Below are 26,533 nucleotides of genomic sequence, written 5' to 3' on the forward strand. Positions count from 1 at the left end.
TTCCAGCCATTGAACAGTTTATTATCTTCTTTGAACATGGAATATTATTGCCGTTTACCTCATTGATAAACATTTTCCACAGTCCTATGACAGTCATGACTCGTAACAAGGCAGCGTACTGAAAACAGAATGAAGTCCCTCTTTTATAACGAGAACCTCTAATCAGCTTCTGGTTTGAGTCATGTGAAAATCCCTGGGTCATGATGCTGACTGGATGGAGTCACACTTGAACAGGTTTTGATCTTTCTTCCCACCCTGATCCCTTCCTCTCCACTGAAGTCCACAAATCATACTGCCATCATCCAAAGAAGTTTTTACAGTCTGAATAAAAGTGTTTTTGCATAACTGCTACAGCAGTTGATTGTGTGAGGCACTGCAAGACAAGGCACTTTGGTGAATACTGAGATGCAACAGCACAAGAGGATATGAATCTTTAGTCTACACTGACACTGTGTAAATTACAGTTGTGATAATGAGAGGAGTAAATGTTCCCTTCAGGAGAAATGTAATAAACAACAGAAACAAAACCAGCACAAGTTCGACAGGCTCTGCCCAGTCCTGAAAGAGGAAGCAGGAAGTCCAAATAGGTTTGGGTTACCATGACATGAAGCATTTTATGTTAACCAGGTCAGGACACGTGCAGGCTGGTCTCATTTCAGTTTTAAACATCCCTCTTTATGAAAAGTTGTAGTGGAAAGGTTTGGTTAAATCCAGGTCACCACAACACAGGAAAGTCCATTTTACTGAAGCCAGGGTCTCTGCGCATCTCCCAGTAGGTGTTGTTGCTCACCCAGGTGTCGTTGTTAGACTTCCTGCCGACACAACACAAATGACATGATGAGTGATACATCTTGAATGATTAGCAAATTTAATTTATCTGATGCCTGTCAAATATACAACAAATTACAAAACTTCCCAGAATAATGTTTGATATCAGTAATACCTTGAATCATCCATAAACGGTATCATGAAAGGATGTTTTTGTTTACAATGTTAATAATATTCTGTGGGCAAGCCTCAAGGAGTATAGAAAAGGTTCTTAACTTAGTGACAGTGTTTCCCAACTGGTCCAGACATGTGGTCCAGATTTCTCTGTAGTCATGAGTTCAAGGTCCACAATTTATTTCAGTGTTCTACTGTGTTGTCGGGCTAATTTTCTGTCTCTGTTAAGTATCTCTCCGTTATTGACTCATTCTACAGCAGGAAACAGCACTTCAAAATAAAAGCTCTGTGCTGGAAATTCACTGTACTTCAAAATAAGGTGTGTTTTTTACTAACTTGACGCATTCATGAGTCACTCGAGATTAATTCAGGACACGAGACCCCCCAGTTGGGAACCACTGGTCTATAACATCTTTCATTATGCTAAAAACATCTGATTTAAAACATCTAGGAATGTGAGGGAGGGTTGTATTTTGAATTTTCTGGGTTTTACCACAATGATGAATAGAATCCGAGGAGTAAGAGGAAAACATTCTTGAAGTCATAAGGGTCCATATTTAACAACAGCAAAACTATATCAAACCATCCCATCACAAACTCTCACGCCACTCATGCAGTATAATCCTGTGCTGTGTCTCAAATGTATTTCATGTACTTCTGTACTTACACTTAATATTTTGACTGCATAAGTGCGTTCACACTGAGAAGTATGGAAAAATGCAGTGCTCTATGAGTACCCGGAGGGTGCCCTCAAAACAGTCAAGAAGTTGAGTGTGGAACTATGGACACTTCTCGTCCTCAATGGTCGCCATCTTGGCTACGTAGCGGAAGGTGAGGGACCACTTTTCAAACCGGAAATGGCGGCCAAGGACTGTGCGACCATTACTGTCACTGCATTGTATAATACATGTCTTTTTTGCACTAAGCACCACTATATCGGTGTCGGATATGAGCCAGCAGTTTGTTTATTGGGTTAATTTAGCAGTCTGTAATGATTTGGTACAACGAACGATAACGCGAATGCTAATGCTAGTTTGCTAACTAGCTAATTTGCGGTCGTCATTTCCGGTAAGTGCACAACAGCTGTGTTTGGTTTGAGACAGCACTACCCTGTCGAAATTCGCGCACTACGCCAATAAGTACGTAGTGCACATAGTATACTACATGGAAGTGTACTAACAGAAGAATGTGATTTGAGACACACCACAAGTCTCATTTATCCAGTGGTATGCTCAGTGGTTCATGCATTTTTGCTAAATCCCTAATATTAAAAACACTGCTGCATAAACAGAGCCTGCACCCTGCTCATGTGTGCCTGAGATGGTTTATTCATAATTGTTTAAAATCTTACAGTTTTAGTGAAAATGCATGTGTTTGGGTGGTACTGAGCGTATGAATGGATAAATCAGACTTGGATTTTACTGCACAGGTTATGTGAGAGTTTGTAAATGACTGTTTTGATAGAGTTTTGCTGTTTTGAATAGTGGACCTCTTTGACAAGACAACTTTGTCAAGAACTTTCTCTGTTTGTGAAATCTTTGTTCACAGTGGAAACATGCGAGAAAAACAAAATTTTCTTCATAAATTCAATGTAAAATGGGACGAGTAATTCATGTAAGAATGGTCTTTCGGGCGTGAAAGGTTCTTTCAAAAACCAAATCACATACATTATACCACATGTGACATAATGGTTGCAATGGAGGTGATCTCTGATGATATGCGACAGACCAACTGCATGGAAAAAGACGTGCAAACCCTGTGTCTGATTGCACACAGACGCACACGAGCACAGACAAGAAATCAGCTGCATACTTGAAAAAGCGTGGCTGGTGTGTCATGTTGTTCTCCTGCAGCACTTTCCTCCTCTCCCTCTGGAGCTGCTCTATCCTCTGTTTCTGCTCCTCGGCTCCTTCTGTGTTCCCCTCCTCCAACAGCCTGGACAGAGAACGCAAAGAGTCAGTCGGACACAGAACTGTAGAAATGAGTCCTTCTAGAGCGCCACCGCCATTCATCTCACTGTTTCCACACACAAACAGGAAAATTCTGGCTTTTCCTTTCTCTGAGTAGAATTAACTGTGGTAGTTTCAGCTGAATACTTGAGTATGACAGTCCTACTTGAGTGACCCTCAGATAACTGTTAGACATTGGTTAGTGTTGCTTGACTAGACAAGTTCAGCCAAAATAACTGCTCTGGACCGGTTGGTGGCCATCAGGAAGCTGACTGCAGGCCGATAGAACACTTGAAACTAAAAGTCCCTTTTGATCTTTTCCCATCTGTGTTTCCACCACATCTGAGGAACCATGAAGATTAGACAAATTAGACTTGTGGCAGATTAAAAAACACTGGCAGCAGCATTTGAAATGAAACTTTCCCAAATGTGAAAACAACACACAATCACTCTTACTGTTTGTATTTACTGTGATGTGACTTTGATGACTGAGTCATATGTGGTGAATGTGATGTTTGTCTGTGAATGCTGTGAGTTATAGTGAAGCTGATTTGTGTACTTGTGTTTGAAATTGTCTCTATTAAACCATGTTTAATGTGTGTTTTTAAACAGCACTTCACAGAAACCCCACTTCTAACTAGTGTTTTGAAGGTGTAACTGCAGAGTGACACAGACACACGACCTCACAAGTATAAATCCTCACAATGGCGTAGGCCACGTGCGTAGTTTGCGGCGTAGGGTCTGCCGCACAAGTATAAATCCCCCTTAAAACAGTGGCTGTGGAACTCACACATGCCCATGTCTCAAACGGAGGCTCTCCGGCTCTGCAGGGGGATGATATTGATCTTTTTTCCATTCTTTTTTTGTTGTCTAATTTGAGTAGTATACAAACCAGGGCTGGTCAATATATTGATAATACATGGTTCCCACACATTTCTACCAATTCATTTTTTAAATCTTTTCCCAAATATTTTACCCCATATAGCTGACTCAATTCAATTAGTTTAAAAATGTGCAGGCCTGTATAGCACAGCATTAAGCACACACTTCCCAGGCATTTGCAGATAACCAAACTGCTAGCACTTGCTAACTTTACTTGCTTGTTAGACGTTCTCGCCGCCTATTAGCTGCATACGCCAATAGACCAGACCAGCACATATGGGTACTTCGTGAATCCCTGGTTATCCCGCCAGACAACAGCTTTTCGGCAATTTCCGGTTTCTCTCCTGATGTGACAGTGCGTCTTTAAACCATTTCCAGGCCTGGCAAACAGTTTTTCTCTAATTTCATAATTTTTACAGGAGTTTCATGACTGTTGGAAACCTTATATCACATTGAATATTGTTAATATGAGACTAGATATCATCTTAGATTTCGGACCATAATATTGCAGGTGATGTTATTTCCTAGTTTTAAAGTGAAGTGATATCATTTTCTGAACCGTTGTAGCAGTTTTATTACTTGCCTTTACCCACTTCAGTCATTGTAGCCACATTTCTGATTATTATTTATTATTCTGGTGATTGTGGAAATATTTTATGACAGCATCAACCCCACAATTTCACCACAATATCGCTATGGAAGTGTTTGGTAAAAAAAATGTCTCCATATCACCCAGCTCTAGCAGTGGGAAATCTGGGTATGAAGCAATATAATATCCTCTTATATGACTGTTATTCATCCAACCTAATGCATATTAGAACTTATGTGTTGGGGTTCAGAATCTTACCAAAATAAAAGCTCTACATGTGAGGACAATTATTCTTGTTCCTTCAATCCCCTGGATCTAAGCTCCTATAGTCTGTTGCCATGGTTACATTCATATTTCAGACATTAGCTGCTTCACACCACAGGGGCTCGACCGGACTGAGCCCACAAAATCATGTTTATAAAAAAAATGGGTAGAGCTGATGTCTGCGGACGGGCTGATAGAAATCAACATTATAGACGGATAGAAAGTGCCAACCTCTGGTCCGGCCTGAAGCGTGTGTCTGTGGGGGGCAGCAGAGGTCTCAGGGTGGAGTCCAGCTCATTTAACTCCACTGCCAACTGGGTGAAGCCATAGTACTGATCTTGGTCCACTGGCATGGGGTCTGTATACACACAAACACTTATTAGTAGCTGTGCTGTCATGTCAAGCTCAGGTTTGTTGTTTGCTTTTTGTGCCCTGGTGTAAAAACTGTATCACTGACATTCCCGGGGACCAATGACTCACTTGCTCTCCAGACACACGTGGCAGACGGTGGGTCTCCCTGAAAAACTGACTCGTGCCATTTTCCAAAGATGGAGTGTACGACTTTTCCACTTGAATCTGTGACCACGCCCTCTATCTCGTTCACTGTGGAGCTCCAGGATCTTGCCTACAAAAAAAAGAGAGAAATGGTTTGTATGTCTTAGATAGAAGAAGATCAGCAGAAGGTAGTAAATATTAACAATCAGAGAGAGCGAGAAAACACAGCTGGTGCTGATGTTTCCATTCCCTGTGAAATGAGTACTGAAATCATTATGTATCATTATATTGATATTTTTGTCCACACAACATTAATGTGATAAAACTGTAGATTTATGTCGGTGTTAAAGGAATTGGATTTATGCTGTCTAATTTTCCATGCTCATGGTTTCAAAATTCAGTTCCTATCATTGTCCAGAAGAGGGTGCTGTTTGCCTTTATAGTGGCAGAAGTTGGGCATACTGAAAGTAAGCATGTCTGTTTTAATAGGCACCAATGCATGACAGTAGTATTGATCTTTTCTTCACAACAGAGATAATTTTAAGTGTCTATTAAACGATCACAAGGCTTAAATCAGATGCTAAAAGCCACACAACTGTAATGGTTACATGAGTCAGACAGAGGTCCATGTGAATGTGACCAAACCAATACATACATAACAACAGGGACTACATAGTTCTTTCTGCATTGTAAAGCAATGACAAACACATTTTACCCAACTTCTTTGCCCTAAAAATCAACTGTGGTATAAAGACAGTGATTTAATATCTACATTTTCTTACCTTGACAAATGTGACTTTACACTGGCAGGCATCACTGTTGATGTTTTTGATGAACATCTCCCCGTAGTGTTCAATCCAGCGCTGGCCGCTCAGGATGTTATGGATGCAGGACGTCACTTTGTTCCATTCGTAGTGGTCCCCAAACCTGGAGATATCACACACATGCGGCACTTACTATACATGTTGTTTCATCTCTAAGCACTTACCTTTACAGTCTATACTGTCAACAATGGCGTGCACACGTTAATCTTAAACATGTAGAGTGTAAACACTTGTGCAGGAGCAATTACACACCCACATACAGTAAGTAAAGGACTTACGCAGGTAGTGTGACATGAGTGGTTCCCATGGGAACAATTTCCATGGATTTGCCCCAGAATTTATTTTTCCATCGGACATCTAAAAAGAAACAGACAGCAAAATAACAGGTGAGTGCCTGTGACGATGATAATAGCTGTATATTCTTAATTCAAATCTTCAAGGTTTTGTCTTGGCATCTTTTTTATAAACCAGCTTCTTTATTTATGTGCACAGAGGGAAATGCAAACAAAGGAATCGTCAGCAGCTTCTTTGTGAGTGTCAGAGTGTACAAATGAGGTCATATTATAATCTGCACAGTAATTTGTTTTAGTATGTAGATATGAAGCACTTAATTATCATGCAATGGAAAGTTACAGAGTGATCACCAAGGCAACACGAGACCAGACAGAAATGAGATGTTTATTCAAAACACGCTCTCTCCTGCTCACCTTGCCAAAAGGTGAAGTTCCTTGAATCGCTGTGACATGCTGACACAGGTGGGTGATGACTCACCTGGGAAACAGGGAGAAGAGATACGAGACGAGATAAAGGCACTTTGTCAAAAGCTTTACACAGCTGACACTGTAGCTCAGGAAACTGCATCATGAATCAGTCAAAAACAAAAGGCGATATAAAAGATTACATTTATTTTAAGAGCTTAGTGTAAATACTGTAAACAAACAAGAGCACCACAGAGACGAATGGCAGGTAAGTGCTCGACTCTGAGGCTTTACATTGTTTGCTATTAATAAGTCTTGTGTGAGGAACACCGAGCAGGAGGAGGGCGCTGTTCTTCTAGTGAACTTCATTGATACCAGACATGAGACAACCTAACCATGGTGTGACAGATTATTTGACAGTTACATATGTGTGCTTAGAAATACTACATGTGGCACATTCACCTTGATCACATAGATATATAATGTGAAAAAACTTTTAATTTGCAAATGGAAAGTGCTTACAGTGATCATGGTTACAATGGTCAATCGCTTCTACCAGTATAGACTAAAAAGCTTGGGACCGAATCATTCCTAGACAAATGCTTTTTTGTATTTTCAGTCTTTTCATACATGACAACATACGGAGAAAACAACAACACTTAGAACTACGGTAATTCAATTTTTTTTTACACTTTACTCTCATGATACGTTGTCTCGTGGGGACCCGTCTACTTCCAGCTGGCTACTTGAGGCTGGTGTCACGCACACACTGAAATCTTGATGGGAATAAGAAAGTAATTTTCTCTTAATGACAACTGTAGTCTCCTTGAAGCTTGTGGCTGGTAGTGACGGAGACAAATGTGCACGGGGAAAGCACCTGAAGTTGAAGCCGCCTGTCATATGGATTGATAATGCCCACTCACGTAATGCCACCGTAATCAAACAGCTGTACTTTATTTTAAAACAGCCAATAAATTCAGTAAATAGCAAAGCTGTCCACTTCATTACTTTACACTCATGTAATACAAATACAAATGTCAGCTAGATGGTATTCTGCTTAAGAAATAAATAAATAAAAACATTTAAAAAACGTCACTATAAGCGGTCTCCACTGTATTTTAAAAAGGCCTTGTGAAGTAAACTGAAAGCAGCCTGTCCTGCGAAAGGAGTGCATTCCCATGCAGTAAATCACGTGTGTGTTGTAGACCGTGTGACCTCTACCTGTTCAGCTATAAACCTGAAGCCTTTATCAGGTCTGTCGCACTCATACGTCTCTCCCAGGACAGGGTTAAAGGGTTTACTTCCTGCTCGATGGTAGGTGGATGTGTATGCAGATATTGCAAATGTAGCGACGTACACCTGCACAGAAAATCAGAGGGGATTAAATACATTTGTGGCATGTGTTTTTGAAGTACTGGCACATTTGTCTACAAGAGGCTGTGAACATGACTGTGTTTACACGTATGCACATGTGACACCGCTCTGTCTACTGTGTGGATGTATAAACTGTGTGTGTGAGTATGTTCATGACACCATTTCAGGTGCAGGTAACTGTGTGTTTTGAACAGTGTACAAGTAAATATACTACATATAATCATTGTGTGTTGCATACTGAGTCTGTAGAGATGCAAGACTTAGGACGTGACATTTATGGGTCTTTGTAACTACTCTCCAAGTGCAGTCTGCATCAAATACTCTGGAAAGTAGGTCTTCTAGGACAAAAAGACAATTGAAAGCTCTTTGCTTGCAGAAATAAAATATTTATGCAAGTCTCTGAAAGAAGTGCCTCCAGAGCAAAAGACAAGCATCAGAGTAGCTTTTATAAAATCTGCCCAAGGAGGAGCAGTGAGCTCAAAACACATTTCCTACCTTTATTTCTGCTACCAAAACTTGACATCTTTTTTCTGTTCATCTGTTTGTGCAACTAAGTTAACATATGTACATCATTAGATCCTCTCTCAGCTGTTAAAGTCAGAGTGTGTACATGAATCAATCTGGCTCTTGCAGGTGTGTGTTTGTGTGTGTGATTTTTCCTCTCACCATGCGCTGGTAGGGGTCATCGGTCTGGTTGGCGGTGTCCAGCAGCTCACTGTACTCCAGCTCCTCACACAGCCTCTGCAGGGTGTTGAGTGGCTCGTTGAGTTGTACCGGCATGGCCACCTTGGACAGGTCCTTACCGATGTTGTTCCTCAGGATGTTCCACAGGCTCACGCTGCTGGTGGGGCTGGGAGAGGGCAGCGTGGAGCGCCGACGAGCGAGGGTCACCACGCTGCTAACTGGAGGGCCGAAATGTGGAGAGAAGACTCGTGAGACGGGGAGATATTTTTAAAGACAAGTGACAGGTGAAGCAGAGCATTTGTGTGAGTTGAAATAGTAGAGAGGTGGTTATTGTAATGTGCACAATGTCTAAAACCAGATGTTGCAAAATCTCTGATGTTGATGGAGATGTGGATAAGTCATTGCTTCAGGGATGGCACTTAAAGCCACACACTGAAACTTGTTTCACCCAGTGTGAAGAAGCTGCAGCAGACCTGTTAACATGGACCATTGTGGTGTTCAATGATGGCTTAAGAGGCAAATAAGGAAATTCAAGAAGACTCTGTGACACTGTTCGACTGTATGGATATGTTCTTTAGATCTTGTAGGGGATGAAAATAGTACATTTCAATTATAAAGAACAAAATATTGACCCAAATAGCCGCCAAACAGGCTGCAATTTAACCACTCTTGGCATTTGCGAGTGCCTCTTTTTGCCGCTGACAGGCTGAAATTGTTACCTCACAAGACTCCATTTAAATAAAAAGTAATTTTAGCACGTAAAGAGCCGGCCAGTGGCGTTAATATAGACAGTACAGGCAGTACGGCTGCACTAGGACCTGTAAGGTGGGGGGCCCATAAAGAGAGTGCAACAATGCTTTGGGTGGAGAATGGTTCCTTATGAGTGATTGCCACCTTGGAAACACGCCTGTGTTCAAAGAAGAACTCATTCAATTAAAAATGGTGCCATTGGCTATACATGCCCTTGAAAAAGGCAAACCCATCTCCATCATGATTATTTTTTCTTTTACTGTAAAACAGTCAGTAGCATCTGTAACAAAATTAAAATGTATGTTGATGTTATGTTGATGCTATCCAGTGTCAAGTCTCTGATCATGTGACGAGACGATATGTGCACAGTAGCGTGCACTAGGGCCCATCGTAACTACCTTATGCCACTGGAGCCAGTCGCATATTTTCACATCTAACTGGGTGAATTAAGGGTTTATTTTAACCAAACCAGAGCTGGTGATTGTTGGAACAGTAGAAAGACAAATGAAGCTTGTTTCTGTCGACTTTGAATGAAGTGTGATTTACGATGATAAATATACTGATATTTAAATGAAGCCTGGTGGCTTTGGTGATGGCAATTTCTGGGCTGTTTCTGGTTGAACAAAAAGGATCTTAGGTCCTTTCCATAATCTTGTCAGAGACTTACAACAACAATCTGAGCCTGTCAGTGGCAAAACAAGCACTTTTAATGGATGTTAATTGAGAGTGCAGCCGGGCCCCTAGTGGTTTCACTGCAGCCTGTTTTGTCCTTTTGCTCAGTACTGGACCAGTTTCAAAAACTGTTGTTCCCATTAGTCACTTAGATAAAAAAAAAAAAACATTTGAAAATGGGGTCCAGGTAAAAAAAGAACCAAACTTACTCTTTAAACAACAAATATCTTCACAGTTATGTTGACCCCTTTCTCTGCACAAGCTCTTACTATACTCTTCATATCCCTCTGTATCTAAACCAAATGAAAACCAATGCAATGAAACCAACATTTCTATTTGCAGCTGAATGAGGTAATTAAATCCCAGTTTTTATGTTTCTCGCTACCTGGAGACACATTTCATGCAGTGTAAATACAAAACTAACACCATCTGCAGCAGTGAATTAATGATGCCTGTACACAGATGCTTTGTCACACACTGTATGATGAAACATCACACGGAGTTTGTAAACACGTCTGCAAGTTGGCGGTGGCCATGTTCAGCACATTCTCTCAGAAAGTGAGTAATTTCTATGATTCAAGATGTTTATAATTTATTTGATGCTGACACTTAGTGGAAAACACAAAAAAACACACAGAGGCTTAGTCACAGTTACATTCAAGTGCGCTGAGACAAGCCCTGCCTCTCTCTGACAGAATAAGGTCTCTTAGCACTGTCTGTCTCGCTCTCTCTCCGTTGAGGGAATTGATACGTCCTCACACACACACACACGGACGCACATGTTGTTACTGTATCACGTACCAGAGTTGTGTCTCTCACTGCCACCCTCGTTGCTGTAGGTATCCATGGAGACGCTGTCACTGACATCACTGATGTACGAGTCATCGTCAGACACCTGGAGACAGAAAATCAATGCTTAAAGGTCAGCAAACAACCAGGACGTACAATCAAAGACAAAAAGACACAAACCCAAACGTCATCAGAATAAATAAAAAAAAAAAAATACACCCAGTGTATTTTTTGTGGCGTGCAGGTAATAGATGTGTTAAAACCAGCTGTGTGGGAGCAGTCCTAGAAGTAATAAGACACAGATTACTTTTCATGCACAACCTTGCCTTTATTAGAATTACACTTGATTTATTTAATCGCCGCAGTGCTGAAACACATAGTAAATTAATCGATTTTACTCAGCAATGTTGATAACTGATTTTAAATGTCATTTACAAAGCAAAGATGCAAAACATTTTCTCGTCAGGATGGGAACGGTTATTCTGACAAAACCTGGACATTTTCCCCATGTCTGTCGATTAATGGACCAATGCATTTGACTTTAAACATAGAGATGAGGAGGAGGTAGTGGATAGTGTCTCACCTCATTCTCAGAAGAGGAAGAGGAGAGGAGGTACTCCTGAGCATCAAAAAACTCTGACACAGACTCTGGGATAGATGCTTTGCTCTCATTGGACACCTGGTGGACCAACGTGTGGGAGCCCCCTGGGCTTTCCTGATGATAACAAGAAGTCAGTTGAGTGAAACTAGACCTGTCGTGATAGGTGGTGGACATTTGTGGTGTGATCATGATTTTTTTTAGTCACAGAAACACTCACTGAAGCATAGGCAGTCTTTAAGCCCATGACCTGTGCTGGCTGTGGGGCCTGCATGTCGATGGTGTGCCTCAGTCTGTCTCTTTCTGCTACTAGGGAACTAAAGGCGGATTTCAGTGTGGTGTGGACTGGAGAGAAGCAAATTAAGACAGAAAAACAGGCTCAGAGTTGTCATGGAAACTATCTTACCATATAGATGCATACACTTGTAAAAGAGCAACTTTCTCCATCTAAAGTTTTTGCATCTGCTGAGCAAACTGGCAGACACCTCCAACAAGGACTCACTGTTGTTAGCCAGCACGCAGAAGTCCTCCTGCAGACGGGACGCGTCTGTAGGTGAGTCTGGGGATTCAGGACAGACCTCCTGGGTGTTTGACTCAGTGGTGGAGAGATTGGGGTTGGAGGCGTGGAGGCGAGGGGATTGGGAGGAGATGCAACTTGGGACCTGGTGGACAAAAAAAGAGAAAGTTGACGATGTGTAAGCCATTACTTTCCCTTCATTCTTACTGTAAATAATTATCAAAACAAAAGCTGCACACGTACCTGAAGTGTGGCTTTGGTTTCTTTGCCATTGTTTTTGGATCGCCATCTCCTTGGCCTCTTCTCTTTTTTGGGGATGTCATAATTAGACGCCTGTTGGAACACAAGAAAAAGAGCTATTAAGGGAGCAGTCAACAAAATATTTTCCAGTTTTGACCTCATTACCCAGAGAAGTAATGTCTTCATCAGTCCTAATTCCGTAAGTAATTCATGAGTTTCATTTAATGGAACATCAGCCACTTTTCTGTTACATCCACAAAGTTGGCGAATGTATTTCCACTGGATATTACTGCAATAACTTTAAAGGGACAGTTGTTATTTTTCAGTCTAGAATGTTTTAGTGTGAGTTGCAGAGTGTTGGAGACATCGGCCATAGAGATGTCTGCCATCCCTCCAACATGATGGAACTAGATACCACTTGACTTGTGGTGCTCAAAGTGCCAAAAAAGTACATTTAAAAAAGGAATGTCTCTTTCCAGAAATCATGACCCAGTTACTCAAGATAATCCACAGACCTTGTTGTGAGCAGTTTCATGTAGGAACTATTTTCTTTATACCCAACTACACTCGCCAACTGTATCACAGCGTAGAAGGAAGCATGCATCTACTGCTAGCTCAACTAGCACCGCTGAGCTAGCTAACATTACAGCTCAGTCGAGGAGGCCACCATTAATGTTTACATCTGACGCTGCCACAAGCAGGAGCCTCTCATCAATGAGCGGATGCACGTTTCCTTCTGCGGATTGATACGGTTGATGGGTGTAGTTTGTTGAGTTTTTGAAATGTATTTTTGGTGCTTTTAGCACCACAAGCCGAGAACACCTCTACATTTTACATCATGGCTAACTTAATCTGTGTCTGGCCTTACTTGTAGTGCACTAATGGCTGGGGCTGAGTATGTGCGGTGGAGAACCTCCATGCTCTTCAGCAGCAGGTTGAGTTCTAGCAGGTATGATCCACATTCCTCCAAGTCTGAATGAAAGAGAGATTATTATGAGAGATTACAATTGGATGAAAGTTTGGGTGCATGCAGTGATGAGAGATAAGATAAAACATGAACGATTCACTACAGTCAGATGCAATTTGAGGAAACTGTTGACAAGGCAGGGCGATAGGGAAGCCAGGGGACGATTTGTGAGAGAGAAATAGACAAGACAACGACCAACCTTTGCAGCACTTGTCCATGTCCTCTGAGGAATGGAGCCAAGAACTGACCTTAGCCTGGTGGACTGACGCCTGCTTAGTAAGAGTAGCCCTCTGTTTTAGAAGGAGAGAGATGAGAGAGGATGAGTCATGTGCAGACTCACAGAACAACACCCCTCCTGGGTGAAATCTAAGGAAACAAATTACCACCAGAACCACGTACTTTTCTTAGGGAGTCATTGAGGGAGGGGGAGGATGAGGCATGGGGGTAGAAGAGGTGCCTCTCGTGGGGATACATGGCAATCTCATTCTGCCGAAACACGCGGTGATGACGAAGCTTTGACACCCACTCCTCAAACAACTCTGGAGACTTCACCTGGGTGCCACAAAGTCAAATTAGGAGTGATAATTGACAGCTCCTGCGAGTGTCTTTGTATGAAAAAGAATGAGTATATGAGAGAGGCAGTGTGTAGGCATTGCTGCATTTGCATAAGAGATGGCACTGACTCATGTTGAATTCAGCAAAACTTAAGATTGCAAGGTGAGTGTCCTTTCAGTAGTTACCTTTAAGTGATAGATATTATCCTCTGTGTCCAGGTCGACGCACATGACTTTCTTCTTGATTGACATGACAGAGAGGCCGACATCAATGCAGCCATGAAGCTTTCCCTTCTTCAGCTGTGAACAGAACACTTTGTCATTCTTGCATTTCCTGACATACAGACACGCACTAACAAACAGGTGGTGCTCTTGAGGAAATACCTACATCAGTTTCACGCTTTGCATACTTCAGGATGCCTTTCTCCAACACAAAGTATCTCTAGGTGGGAAGAAATAAAACTCAATCAATATTTATCACAAGAAATTGTCAGCTGTTGTCACTCTTGAACCACATGTTTATTGCACTCCTTGCTCATACCATCGTTAAAAACGCCAATAAAAAAAAAAAAAAAGTATGCAGACATTGCACTGTTATGCAGCAGTAACACCACTTTGCCTTGAACCTGCTCTTTAAATTTCACAATGGCAGCAGTGAAATGAACGATCAGCAGTGTGGTTAATGACATAGCAACAGGTTACAAGTACACCTTGCTCACTTTAGTTTTACAGTAAAAAAAAGAATACACTGTTAAAGCACTTTAACGATACTTGAAACCTCCTTGTTGGTTGAAATCTATTCAATCATGTTGCAAGGGCAGAGTTTCCAGGTATGCATGAGCACACAGAAGAGGGGGAGGAAGATGAGTCAGGGTTACAGTATAATCGGCTGGGAATAAAAAGAATGGAAAGAAGGAAATACAGAGGACAATAATGGTGAAGAGGAGGAAATGTGGAAATAGCTTGAGGTATTAAAAGACAGCAGGTCAGAACTTTAGTTAGACATTTAGGGAGGACTGAAAGCTGACAGCTAACACCCATGTGCAGTATAGCTCTTGCACTGTTGTATGTCTTTACCACAATGGAAAAGAGGTGCTTTAAAACACCATCTATCCTTTCTAGAAACACAGCTGCATGTGATGAATACAGTGCAGAATATTAAAAATTAAAGTCTCCTTTGGGCCAGGGTTTAAAGGCATCACAAAGGCAAGTGAAGCCTTTACAGCCTCAGATGAGCAAACCACTGTGGGTTCACTATCTGACACCCTTTGTATCAAAAGTCATTGAGTTCAGAGAGAAAATAGGTCTCTGGCTCAGCAAGAGGCAGCAGAAAGGCATCAGCGGCGTTCTATAATAAGGGATGTTACATTGCTGCTGCTGTCTTGGGCTTTAAAAGGGCTGCGAGGTGCTCACCTTATGCCACCCCTTCATGGGCCACTTCCTCCTCTTAAGCAGGAAGCCCTCCTGTCTGTCAGGCTCCTGCATGCTGGCAGGAACCCCCCTGAGCCCCTCTACAATCTCCCAGCTGTCCTGGAGGGAGACACAGGAGCGATACTATGAGTTAGACAAACATTTCCCTTGAAACGACTGATGTGTAACACAATCTAAACATGTAAACAGTACACATATCATCATCATCATCATCACCACAGATACCATTAAGTGCAATACTGTTGTGATTGCAAGACCAGGTATTTTAAAAACAATGTGCCAGACAGAAAAAAAACATCAATTTAACACTGCTGAACACAGGAGCTACTAGTCTACCGCTGCCTCAATCACTTAGTTAGTTTGTGTGACTTTGGTGTTTAAAAGGGTAAGTTTGGATTCACCAAAGTCACACAATAACACAAACTAACTGATCTGGGCAACAGTAGAACAGCAGCTCCCGAGTTTAGCAAACCAAAATTACTGTTTTTGTCAATGGAGTCATGGTGGCTTTGACGGGAACATAGATGAGAAACCGAAGCTGTTAATGGCTTCCCTGTCGGAAGGCGCTGTCTGTCAGAAAAGTAAAGCGTGAAAATACTCTTAATATAACATACACTTTAACTGATATTGATTTTTTTGTGGCCAAAATATGTTTTGCTGCTGTCTCCACCCACAGCAGTTCGATGCTTAGCTTCCATGTCAGCAGTCCTGCTCCTGCTGCTTCTCCAAACTGGAGGCGTGCCGTATGACATCTACTGTATGTAATACACTGACTATGGATAAGTACCCCATACAACCTCACTTCAAAAGATCCTAACTATCCCTTTAATTTTGGGTCATTAAGAACAACCCTTAATATCTGACCCAGACAACAAACACATGCACAGACAAACATGCACATGTATAATAATAATATTTGACCTAAATGCTGAAATGCTAACAGTGGCTATGAACACCACACAAAAACTCACCTATGTTACATTAAAGTGCAACACACACGCACATACCTGGTTACTGTCATGCTTAGAGGAGCTGCTGCTGTCACTGTGAGTGGGCGACGGCGACGTCATCTTTTTGCGACTTGACTGCTTTCTGCCCACCGTTGTCCCGTTTCTGTGGAAACCGCAGTAACAGAGATCACAGCAGAGCCGCCAGGAGCATCACTCTGACCTTTGAAGGCCACACCACAACAGTCAGCACTGCAGATAAAGGTTAAAAATGTACTGATGTCAGAGCAGCACAAAGGTTATTTTAAGGAGAACCGTAGCGGTGTGCAGGACCAGACAGATAAAAACAGAGAGGAATAACTTACTCACTGTGTATCTGACTAAGTGTGAGCAACCAAATGAAGGAAAACAAATCCAAAGAAGTCCAAAGTATCTTTGTTTTAAGGAAGCTAGACAGAAATATCCAGAATAAAAACACCTGAAGGACTACTAAGTCTTTATCATGAGCTCACATGCATGCACACACACACACACACACACACACACACACACGCACACACACACGCACACACACACGCGCACACACACAGTTCAGAGTTCAAGTTGCACCATCTGAATTCAGAGGTGTTCTTAATTATGTCTGGCTTTGTGTGGACTGTGATACTCGTGAGTTAAGTACACACATCAACTCAAATAAATGTTATAAGTCAGTATCTGTAACCATGGTGGTACCAGACAAGTTTAATCATCAAAGGCCCACTTGTAAACAAGCATTTGAACATCAGGAAGACAGCAAAAAAGTGGAATGTACAAAGAAGCATACAAGCAAGTCTATTATTGAAAAAATATTAAATAAAAGTTATGACTCCAGACGCTACTTCTATTTCCAAGTGCCAGACACAACTTAAATGCCCACGCAAAACATGTCTAAAACCAAATTCTGGCACCAAGCAGCTCAGAAACATTTAGAGCTCACTTCATCTGCATACTGCAAAAATGAGAGCTGGATCCTTGCTGCTTCACCACTGGCTGGTTTCAGCAAATCTAAAATACCCCGCCTCCCCATCCTCCTCCTCCTGTATCAGCATTTTAGATCTGACTATGAATTCTGAATGGTTATTTTGCATGTTGATTGAATGGTGTGTATCTGAAGCTCTACCAGGAAGTTTGTGAGGACACAGACAGTCTATGTCTGCACGTTCTCTGATATGTTCCACAAAACCCTCAGAGGAAAATAAGTTTGTTTTTGTTTTACACACTTTAAGTTTTAAGTTATGTCCCTCTACATAATTACAGATATGCACTGTCCATGTTTAAGGGTGTATGGGGTGAGCAGTGCCAAGGAACACTGTATTCCCACTGTGATGTAACATTCATTCCTCGCCTTGCCACAAATGACATGCCCCAACCTAGCTGTGTATGTTATACCCGCATGTGTACTTCAGTGCTACTCCCTTTGTGCACTGATACTGTTGAACCTCAAGCATGTCGACGTGGACGTGTACTGTACATGTGAGCGGGGCACAACCCTGTCTGCTGGATTAACACACTAAGGGGAATGCCTGCATGCTTTCTATGCTCGCATGCAAATTTGTGTAAACTCCTGGATTTTAAGTGAGCTGCAAACTACATGCTCTGCAAACGGTCTGGTGGTTTGAGTGTGTGTGTGTGTGTGTGTGTGTGTGTGTGTGTGTTCTGTAGTTCCCCAGGGCCCCGCTAACAGTCAGTACCATGCCCAGGACGTGAGTCATCAACAGGAAAGAATGTGCTCCGTGCTTCGATACCCCCGACACACCATAACACACAGCTAGCTACAGTCAACACTGGGCTAAAAGCAGCCTGAAACACATGGACGGCCCACTTACTTCACAGCCCTGGAGCACAGACTAAAAGGACAGACAACATGCCTGAGTAGGCTTCAAATGATAAACTTGGTGAGCTTGAATTAGCTCATCAAGGCATTGTGCTTGCACATTTCAGGCTGTGACATGTCTGGCGTCTTCAGAAGCATCAAGTTCAGGAATTCATCCTACATAACTTCTGCATATCTACATCTGTATGTAGTCTGGACTTTAAACAACAAAAGGTGCATCCAACCGTAAAACATTACGTATTTGGCATGCAGTGTGGGAGCTCAGGGCCTGGATGGTAAATTTCCAGCTCTGACTGGATTCTTGGAAGAGTACAATCATGATTATACACACAATGATTTATTTTTGATTGATTTTTATTTAAGTGACTGCCCCAGATGGAGCCCAGCCTGTATGGGATTACAAAACACTAGACGACAACAACCAGGATGGCCACATGACCAGTCATAACATACAGAGCCACAGGTTCAAAAAGGAAAAATGTAATAACATTACATTTCCATAAAAAAACAGGTCTTACTGGTGACAAGACAGCAGCATTAAAGGGATAGTTCTAGTACTTATCCATAGTCAGTGTATATTGCATGCAGTAGATGGTGGTGTGCAGTTTGGAGAAGCACACAGGAGCAATGTACAGTAATGCTGCTGAAGAGAGAGAGGAAAAAAACGTATTGTTGACACCTAAAAAATTAATATGAGTTTAAGTGCAAGCTATATTTAGTAGCTATATTTTCACCTCTTTACCTTGCTGTCAGCAAGTCTTTTATGACGAGGAACTGAAGGCGTTATCATGCTCTCTTTAAAGCCCCCAGACTCTTGTCAGAAACAGTCATTTTACCCCGCAGAGCACAGGAGTTGCTGATCTACAGCTGCCTCGATTGGTTCATTTGTTGGAGTTATTGTGTGACTTTGCTGTTGTAAAGGGTTAGTTCGAATTCACCACAGACACAAACCAATCGAAGCAGCGGTAGACCACTAACTCCCGTGTTCAGCAAAGTGGTAAAAACACCTTAAATATAGCCCAAACTGTTTTTTTTTTTTCCAGGTGGAACATTTTCTAGGGGACTAAAATATGTTTTGCTGCTGCCCCTGTCCACAGCAATACATTGCTTTAGTTTTGTGGCTGTACTCATGCCTGCTTCTCCCAACTGGCGGCATGTCAACCACAATCTACTGCAGGTAATACACTGACTGTAAGTGCAGCCAGCCCCACCTCAAAAAACTCAAGCTATCCCTTTAAACACCACTTTACATAACACACTCAGCCCTTCCCTCCATTCCTCAGCCTTTTCTCTTTCACACCACTCAGCAGCAAAGTCTGCAACAAAACACTTCCTTTGAGCAAAACCTCAATCTGTGCAAAATTTAACCTAGTTTTAAGGTCTCACCACCTCATGACACTTTTTCACTTTCACTTGTGCGAATGCTGTGTATGAGTCAAGAATACTATCTGCTGTAGATGAACTGTAAAGTCAGTCCCTGAACATCCCGCTGACTGCCCCACTTACCTCGACTGAGTGATTACTGTTCTATTGTACACCGCTGAACCTCACAGCACTGTAAGACTAGAAGTGCTGGGGTTTTGCCTTCAGTCTTACGTAATGGGAGTCAATCATTAATAGCACAACACCTTGTAAATGATCTGTTAGGATGGAAAGGGGTCATTCTCACGGCGAGGGCCAATGCCACAGAGTCACAAGGCCCAGATGAAGTAATAAAAGGTTTACAGGTGATGGAGGTGACGTATATCTGTCTTTGTTTTTCGTTAACATGTGTCAGCATTCATGAGATCAGCTGATGAGAGGGAAGTAGAGATAGATTAGATTCAAATGGGAAATTAAAGGACGAGTGTGCAGGATTTAGGGGGAAATATGAATAGCTGCTCCTATCTGTGTGTCAATTTAGGAACCCAAGAACCAGTCGGAACATATAAGCTATCTATCTATATTAGAAGTAAAACATAATATAATAAGTATGTTTTCTTTAGTGTATCATGACCTGAAAATAAGAATTGTCGTGTTCTCCTTAACTTATAATGAGCCTTTTATATCTACATAGAGAGCCGGTCTTGTTACACAGCCATGTTTCTACAGCAGCCCAGAACTTACAAACCAAACACAGGCACCACATTGGCGTTTTCGTGTCGCCCACATAGTAAGAAGCCCAACTGCAATGTGTAGTGCCGAAGTTACACTGATTTGTAACTTCTTCTAGCGGTTTAAATCACCAGAGGCCTGTACTGTGAAGCAGGTTTCTGAGTTAGCGAGGTAACTTCAAGGTTTCAGTACAGCGAAGCTGGTTCTCTTTTTACTGGGATGAATCACCGTGGCAGCTTATGCTGAACAGCTAACCTGCTCCGGAGCAGGTTAACAGAACAAAAGTATTCATGGACAAAAGTCTGGAGTCTCAGGTAAACAAAGAGTAGCCTATATTGTTAGGTTATAGGTCAGCAGAATCATTTCATTGTTACAGGTCTCTATTTCCACGTTTTTGACACAGAGAGATTGTTTACAACACTAAACACGTAATTTTAGCATTATCTTAATTAATGCAAAGTTTATTTTAGTCCGCAGTGATAGCTGACAGTGTTGCTATTTTACACTCTACTTCCATCTCTGCAGCTCAAAATAACATGAGACACTTGTGTGATGAGAACTAGGGACAAAAGTTAATATTTTATCGGAAAAATAATCCACACACTGTTAATTAGCTCCCGTTATTATAAATGCAACATTTCAGTCATATAGACCTCATCAGTTCTTAACTAGGATACTTTTTCACCTGTTACTTTGGTTACAGAAACTCTCTGGCATTTCTTAAGTGTTTCATGTGACACATTCAGAGTAGTTTCATCATCAGTTTCGTTCTCCCTTGTAGCATATTTTCTCTTTCACTGCACTGAAGGAAAAGTACCTATAATTACCTTACAATGAGAACATACATAACCCCTAAACATCACTCTTTAAGACGAGACTTAAAACCAGTTTCTGAGTACAGACCTGGTTAATGCCAGGAGACAAAAGCAGAGGTGCAAAAACACACGAGTGGAACTTTGTCCTCTATTTGTCCGATTCCCAGTGACCAACAAAGTGGTCAGCCGCATAAAACGGCCACTACACTAAGCACTGTCGCTCCCTCAAAGCTTCTGCATGACAAACTTTGTGCACAGGCAGAAATGCACATCAGGAATGCTGCTTTTAAAGGCATCATTCAACTAAAACTCAAACGACAGTAATTCAACAAGTCATTGAGTACACCATAGCTACAGGCAACACATACTACCTATTTACATAAAGCCCTGTGGCGTTCATGAAGCAAAGCCTCATCTGTTGTTCACCAGTTTCCATGACAGGATCTAAAGACAACTGCAGCCTGAGGAATCGTCGGGCTAGAGTTTCCAGTCCTGGCATGACAAACACACAGACGTTGACTTAGCAGCCAATCCATCTGCTTTCTGCCTATACGCATTCTTGCAACTGCAGCTCTGCCATCAGCCCGACAGTCCACACAGTTGTATATCCTCCCCATTACTGGTTGACTGGGACTGCAAAAACATCCCCACAGATGGCCAATCTGTGACTCTACCTCCAATACAGCATCAGACTCTTCCGGTAAAGCCTCTTCACAGAATTACTGCGATAAAGCTGTGCATGATCAGCTGATTATCAAACTGAGAGCTGTCTTTAAATAGATGCACATCTGGTGATATTATCTGGATACTTCATACATCAACACCCAATTTTTGCAACAAAGTGGAGAAATGGATGTGTGGCAGCATATGGTTTTGAATTGGTTGGCTGCAGTAGCACTTGGCTTATCTGACCTGTGACAGGATGTTTTCAACATTATTTTTCATCTCGGAGTAATACGGTGCCTGCATCTCCTGCATGCAGGCAGAGAAAAAAACACGATGATGATGAAAGAGGTAAAAAGCAGCCCCGATATGCCATTCAACATTCAGTTATTTTCACGTGCACTATAAAAGAGACAGAAAGAGAACAAGCTTGAGAAGTAGCATGTCCATAGATTCTTGACCGATGTATTTTTGAAAAGCCGCATCACAAAAGATGTCTCTCTGTCTCTTTCCTGCTGAGACAAGGGACACTTTGTGTTACTGCTCAATCACGGGTTGCTATGGATACCAAAAAAAAAAAAAAAAAAAGAGAGAGAGAGGCAAAGGCAAGAATAAATTCAGTTTGTTTGTTCTTTATGGAAAATCTGAGGGCATAAAACATGGGGCTATTTATAGAACCTGTGTCGTTACCAGCAGAAACATGATTTCACATGAGTGTTGGTGTCGACCAGTCGGCTTGGCTGGAAGTAGGGCACAACATCCTGTAACCTTATAAAACCATAAGAGATCACAGGCAGGCTATTCTCAGAGTGGCCACTTGGTATGTTAGTCAATGCTCTGTATTTACCAGCTTTTAAGTGGGTGTTGTGTAAAGGAGGGAGTGACATAGAGATAACTCGGTGAATCACGTTGGCCATGCTGGATGATTATGCCCAGAGATGTTGCAGCGAGAATAAACATTTTGGCTGAACTGTGATCAGTCGACTGATAGACTACATTGATTCCTGTGGTACAATCCTCTGTTGGCTTGAAATCAGAAGAGCACAGTGGGACAGGCCCCCCTGAAGTCAGAGGGAATTCAGTCACAGTGTCTTGCTCAAGGGCTTTTCAGCAGCGCAGCAGGGTTCGACCCCAGATTGTTGGCTTGCAGGGCAGCCTTTTACTACTTTTAGTCTGCCTAGGGCTGTGACTAAGGATTTACCTTTACAATCAATGAATCTGGCATTTATTTTCTTAATTCAGTGATTTATCATTTGGTCTATGAAATGTCAGACACTTTGGAAATTCCCAGCGCCCTCTCTGACATCTTCAAATTTCATATTGTGTCCAACAGACAAAAGGTATTCAGTATGAAATGATACGCAACAGAAAAGCAGCTCATCCTCAAACTGAGGATCCTCACAAACAAGCTAGAACTATAGAATTTTTGACAATATTGCTTAAAAAATGACTTCCATGACTGATTAATTTTCTCAAATCAACTGTCCGTTGTCCCTATAAAGCAGTGGCTCCATGAGGTCCCAATTAAATAGTTAATTTTCACCGTTTAATTCACTACAGAAGTGAGCCTAATGTGAGTAAGAGTCCTAACAGTGACTATTTCAATCAATTTCACTTCCTTCACAGTTATCTCCTCAATTGTTGAGGATAGGACTGCAACTAACGATTATTTCCCCTATCGATTAATCAGCCCTTTATTTTCGCAACCATTTTGTCAGTAAAATGTCCCTAGTAGTGATAGTGTAGTGAAATATTCCCTGTAAAATTTCCCAGCGAGACCAGGGTGACATCATCAAATATTATGTTTTATCTGACCAGCAGTTAAAAAATCCAAAGCAGTTCAGTTTATTATCATGTATGACAAAGATATGCATCAAACTCTCTTAAAAAAAAACATAAAACCAGCAGATGTGTGGCTTTTTCTGTCAATCAATTGATCAATTAATCAACTACTCGTTGCAGTTCTAGTTGGCAACAATAAAATTCTGGTCTTCATCATATCTAACCAAAATCTTTTCAGATCCCTGAAGTGAAACTTAATCAAATTGAGAGTCCTTGACATAAAAAATGTTGAGCACCACTGGTATACAAGTTTCTGGTGAGTATAGGAATTTTAATTGAACCCATGTTGTATCCTTCTCTTCCACAATTTTTTGTAAAGTAAAAATCCATACATGCTCAATAACGTCAGTACGGCTTTGTGAACCAGCCTCACCCTTAGTTTTGGTCTATTCGAAATAAACTTCAGAGCTACAGTTGTGTTTACACTAACCTGGGGACCGGGCTGGCAATGTGTGCCTGCAGGCAGTCTGTGAATGGCACAGTGACAGGGATGCCAGCACCACTCATGCATAACAGTGATCCTGTCTGGACTAAGAGGTGCTAAGGCCAAGTATTGATTTACAGTATAATGAAAACAAAGCCACTCAAGCACCACAAAGGCCTGAAGTGAGAGCACTGATGATCATTTCACTAATTAATGGTGTGAAGGGATCCAATCAACGATTATTTTTCATTCAGAAAGTCGTGAATGAGGATATCATTTAAAATCTAAGATGATATCTGGTCTGACATCATCATATTGATATGAAAGCAATATGCTGCCAGGCCCTACAATAACCCATTATTTTCATTCAGAAAATAGTGGGAAAAGTCCAAAATGACATCTTTAAATACCTTGTTTTGATCAACCAACGACTTTAATATAATGTCATTGAAGCCTATGACAACACAAAGAGATCTTTGATAAACAGTCTAATGTCATGTCATATCACGTGGCAAAAATGACTCAGTGTGTAAAGGCAGATAATAGAATAACTAGAACAATCTGGTAAGTTACGAAATGACATCACTTTACTGCTATGCAGCCTTTAAAACCAGGAAAAGACAACAATTAGGATATTACTCAAAATCTAAGACATCTTGTCTAAGATAATGATATTGATGTAACATCAGTATACTGCCAGGCCCTACAATAAGCCATTATTTTAAGGCAGAAAATAGTGGAAAATGACATTGTCAAACAAAGACATTTAATGTAAAGTCATTAAAGCCTCAGAAAACAAAATGAGATCATTGACAAACAGTCTTATGTTGTGTCATCATGTCACGTGGATATAATGACTAAGTGTGTAAAGGCAGATAATAGAATAACTGGAACATCAGCCTTTAAAAAAAGGGGAAAAAACCCTTAGGATATCATTCAAAACTAAGATAATATCTAGTCTTACACAAACATATTGATATAACAATGAACCATTATTTTAATTTTTTAAAAAAAGTGAAAAAGTCCAAAATGACATATTTAAATGTCTTGTTTTGTTCAACCAGTAGTCCATTACTAGAATATATTTAATGTAATATCATTGAAGAAAAGAAAATGAGCAAATATTTACATTCGAGAAGCTGAAGAAAGTACTTAATAATCCCAAGTAAGTTTCAGCTTTTAGGGTGTTTTGACTCTGAGAAAACATAATGTCCTCTGTACTGTAGGCCTGCATGTAAGACACAGGCTATAGGAAATATACTGTCCTATCTAAAATACAAGGCACTGCCATACTGTGACAACTTTGAATGAATGTCTGAATGAAACCACATGCTCACGTTTATCTCAATATTTACTATGAGCACAATAAATGAATGTAAGGATAAATGTTTCCTCGTTTCTGGGGTGATGTCAGCACAGCAGCCAACGCGGATTGGTTAAATGACATAATCATTAATGGGGACAAACTCCACGGGGACAAACCACAGGTGTCCCGTCTGAATCCACAGCCCTGCTCAGTTCCTGTTACCAGCAGCCAACTGAACACAGCGATTCAAACTTGTCAGCGCCGACAAAAATGTCTAATATATCCCATGTGGTCGTGAACCCTGCGCTCACACAGCCTCGGCAAGACCCAAACACCACATCAGACATGTACACGGAGGTTTTATGTCACTAATTCAGCACCAAATGTCACGACGAAGTCCATTAATAATTCTATCGACAGCGATAATTCACTTCAGACGGCGTAAAAGCCACGACAGTGTCAACTCTGCCGCTCAGTTCAAACGGAAGCCACACAATGAGAGCGAGAACACAGACGTAATTAAAATGAGTTATGAGTGTTAGTGTCAGGAAATGCTTACGGTTCTGTGGTGAAGCTACAGCATCCTATCCTGGTGGCAGAGACATACGGTACCTGGTTTTCGGCTTCTGCTCCTCGTTACAATGCCGGAGCTATGTGGAAGGGGAGGGGTCTACGTAGTGGGCAGGAGTGACTGACGCTCTGCTGAGCCAATCACAATCGAGGACACACTAGGGGCGGGAACAAGGGCTGGGTGGACACCTTTTTGAATGTAGGCCCATGACTGACGTAGACAAAAATGTCAAGGACTGAAAAATACAATCAAGGTGAACAATGGAGTGTCAGGTGAGCTCCAGCTGTGACAGTGACGTAAAGTCATGTGAATATCTATTTGTCACCCCTCTTTCAGTCATTCTCATGTTTATTCTGCCCTGCAGTCAAATATTAAGGTTGTGGACACATGCTAATGTAGGCTAATGTTGAAAGAAAAAAACCCCACATATACTTTAAAGTGACACTTACCTGTCTGGAAATATTATGCTTTTCTTTGTTTAGGTGAAAATGCTATTAATAAGCTGATGGCACACTAAAATGTAAGTGAATTCCACCAGAGATAAAAACTCAGCATTATACCTCTCATATGGTTCTAAGAAAACTCCGACCAATCAATGATTGGCCAAGCATCCTGTCTGTCTTGTGTGATGATGATAATGAATGATGAATGAATGTTGCACTGGTGACTGGCAACACTGGCTCAGTGCTATCTAACATTGGCGTTTACGTTATATTATAAAACTCATCAGTCATCACTGACCCTGGATAAGTCTCAAAACTCCAGGGTTGCGTTTGTCT

General features: G+C 41.4%; 1 protein-coding gene across 1 annotated transcript; it reads right to left on the reverse strand.

The window, feature by feature from the left end:
- On the reverse strand, positions 1–25,844 carry LOC125905405 (oxysterol-binding protein-related protein 3-like). The gene is made up of 22 exons (XM_049603335.1): positions 25,743–25,844; positions 16,227–16,418; positions 15,202–15,318; positions 14,177–14,230; positions 13,975–14,088; positions 13,634–13,786; positions 13,434–13,524; positions 13,136–13,239; positions 12,271–12,360; positions 12,013–12,172; positions 11,731–11,855; positions 11,496–11,627; positions 10,925–11,018; positions 8,684–8,919; positions 7,865–8,002; positions 6,653–6,716; positions 6,224–6,302; positions 5,904–6,048; positions 5,107–5,251; positions 4,858–4,984; positions 2,755–2,877; positions 1–812 (listed from the first exon to the last, which is right to left on the reverse strand). Exons 2-22 carry the CDS (start codon positions 16,287–16,289, stop codon positions 716–718), a joined length of 2,451 nt encoding a protein of 816 aa, XP_049459292.1. The 5' UTR covers positions 16,290–16,418; positions 25,743–25,844; the 3' UTR covers positions 1–715.
- Positions 25,845–26,533: the final 689 nt, after the last annotated feature.

Source organism: Epinephelus fuscoguttatus, linkage group LG17, assembly GCF_011397635.1.
Source record: "Epinephelus fuscoguttatus linkage group LG17, E.fuscoguttatus.final_Chr_v1".
Taxonomy (NCBI): domain Eukaryota; kingdom Metazoa; phylum Chordata; class Actinopteri; order Perciformes; family Serranidae; genus Epinephelus; species Epinephelus fuscoguttatus.

What these genes read in the sequence shown, in the direction of transcription:
- LOC125905405 (XM_049603335.1), bottom strand. Translation starts at nt 16,289, where the DNA reads ATGACGTCGCCGTCGCCCACTCACAGTGACAGCAGCAGCTCCTCTAAG. An exon ending in TAAAGACTGCCTATGCTTCA is followed by an intron (nt 11,628 to 11,730) that starts GTGAGTGTTTCT and finishes TGTTATCATCAG; the next exon opens with GAAAGCCCAGGGGGCTCCCA. An exon ending in ATGACCCCTACCAGCGCATG is followed by an intron (nt 8,003 to 8,683) that starts GTGAGAGGAAAA and finishes TTTTCTGTGCAG; the next exon opens with GTGTACGTCGCTACATTTGC.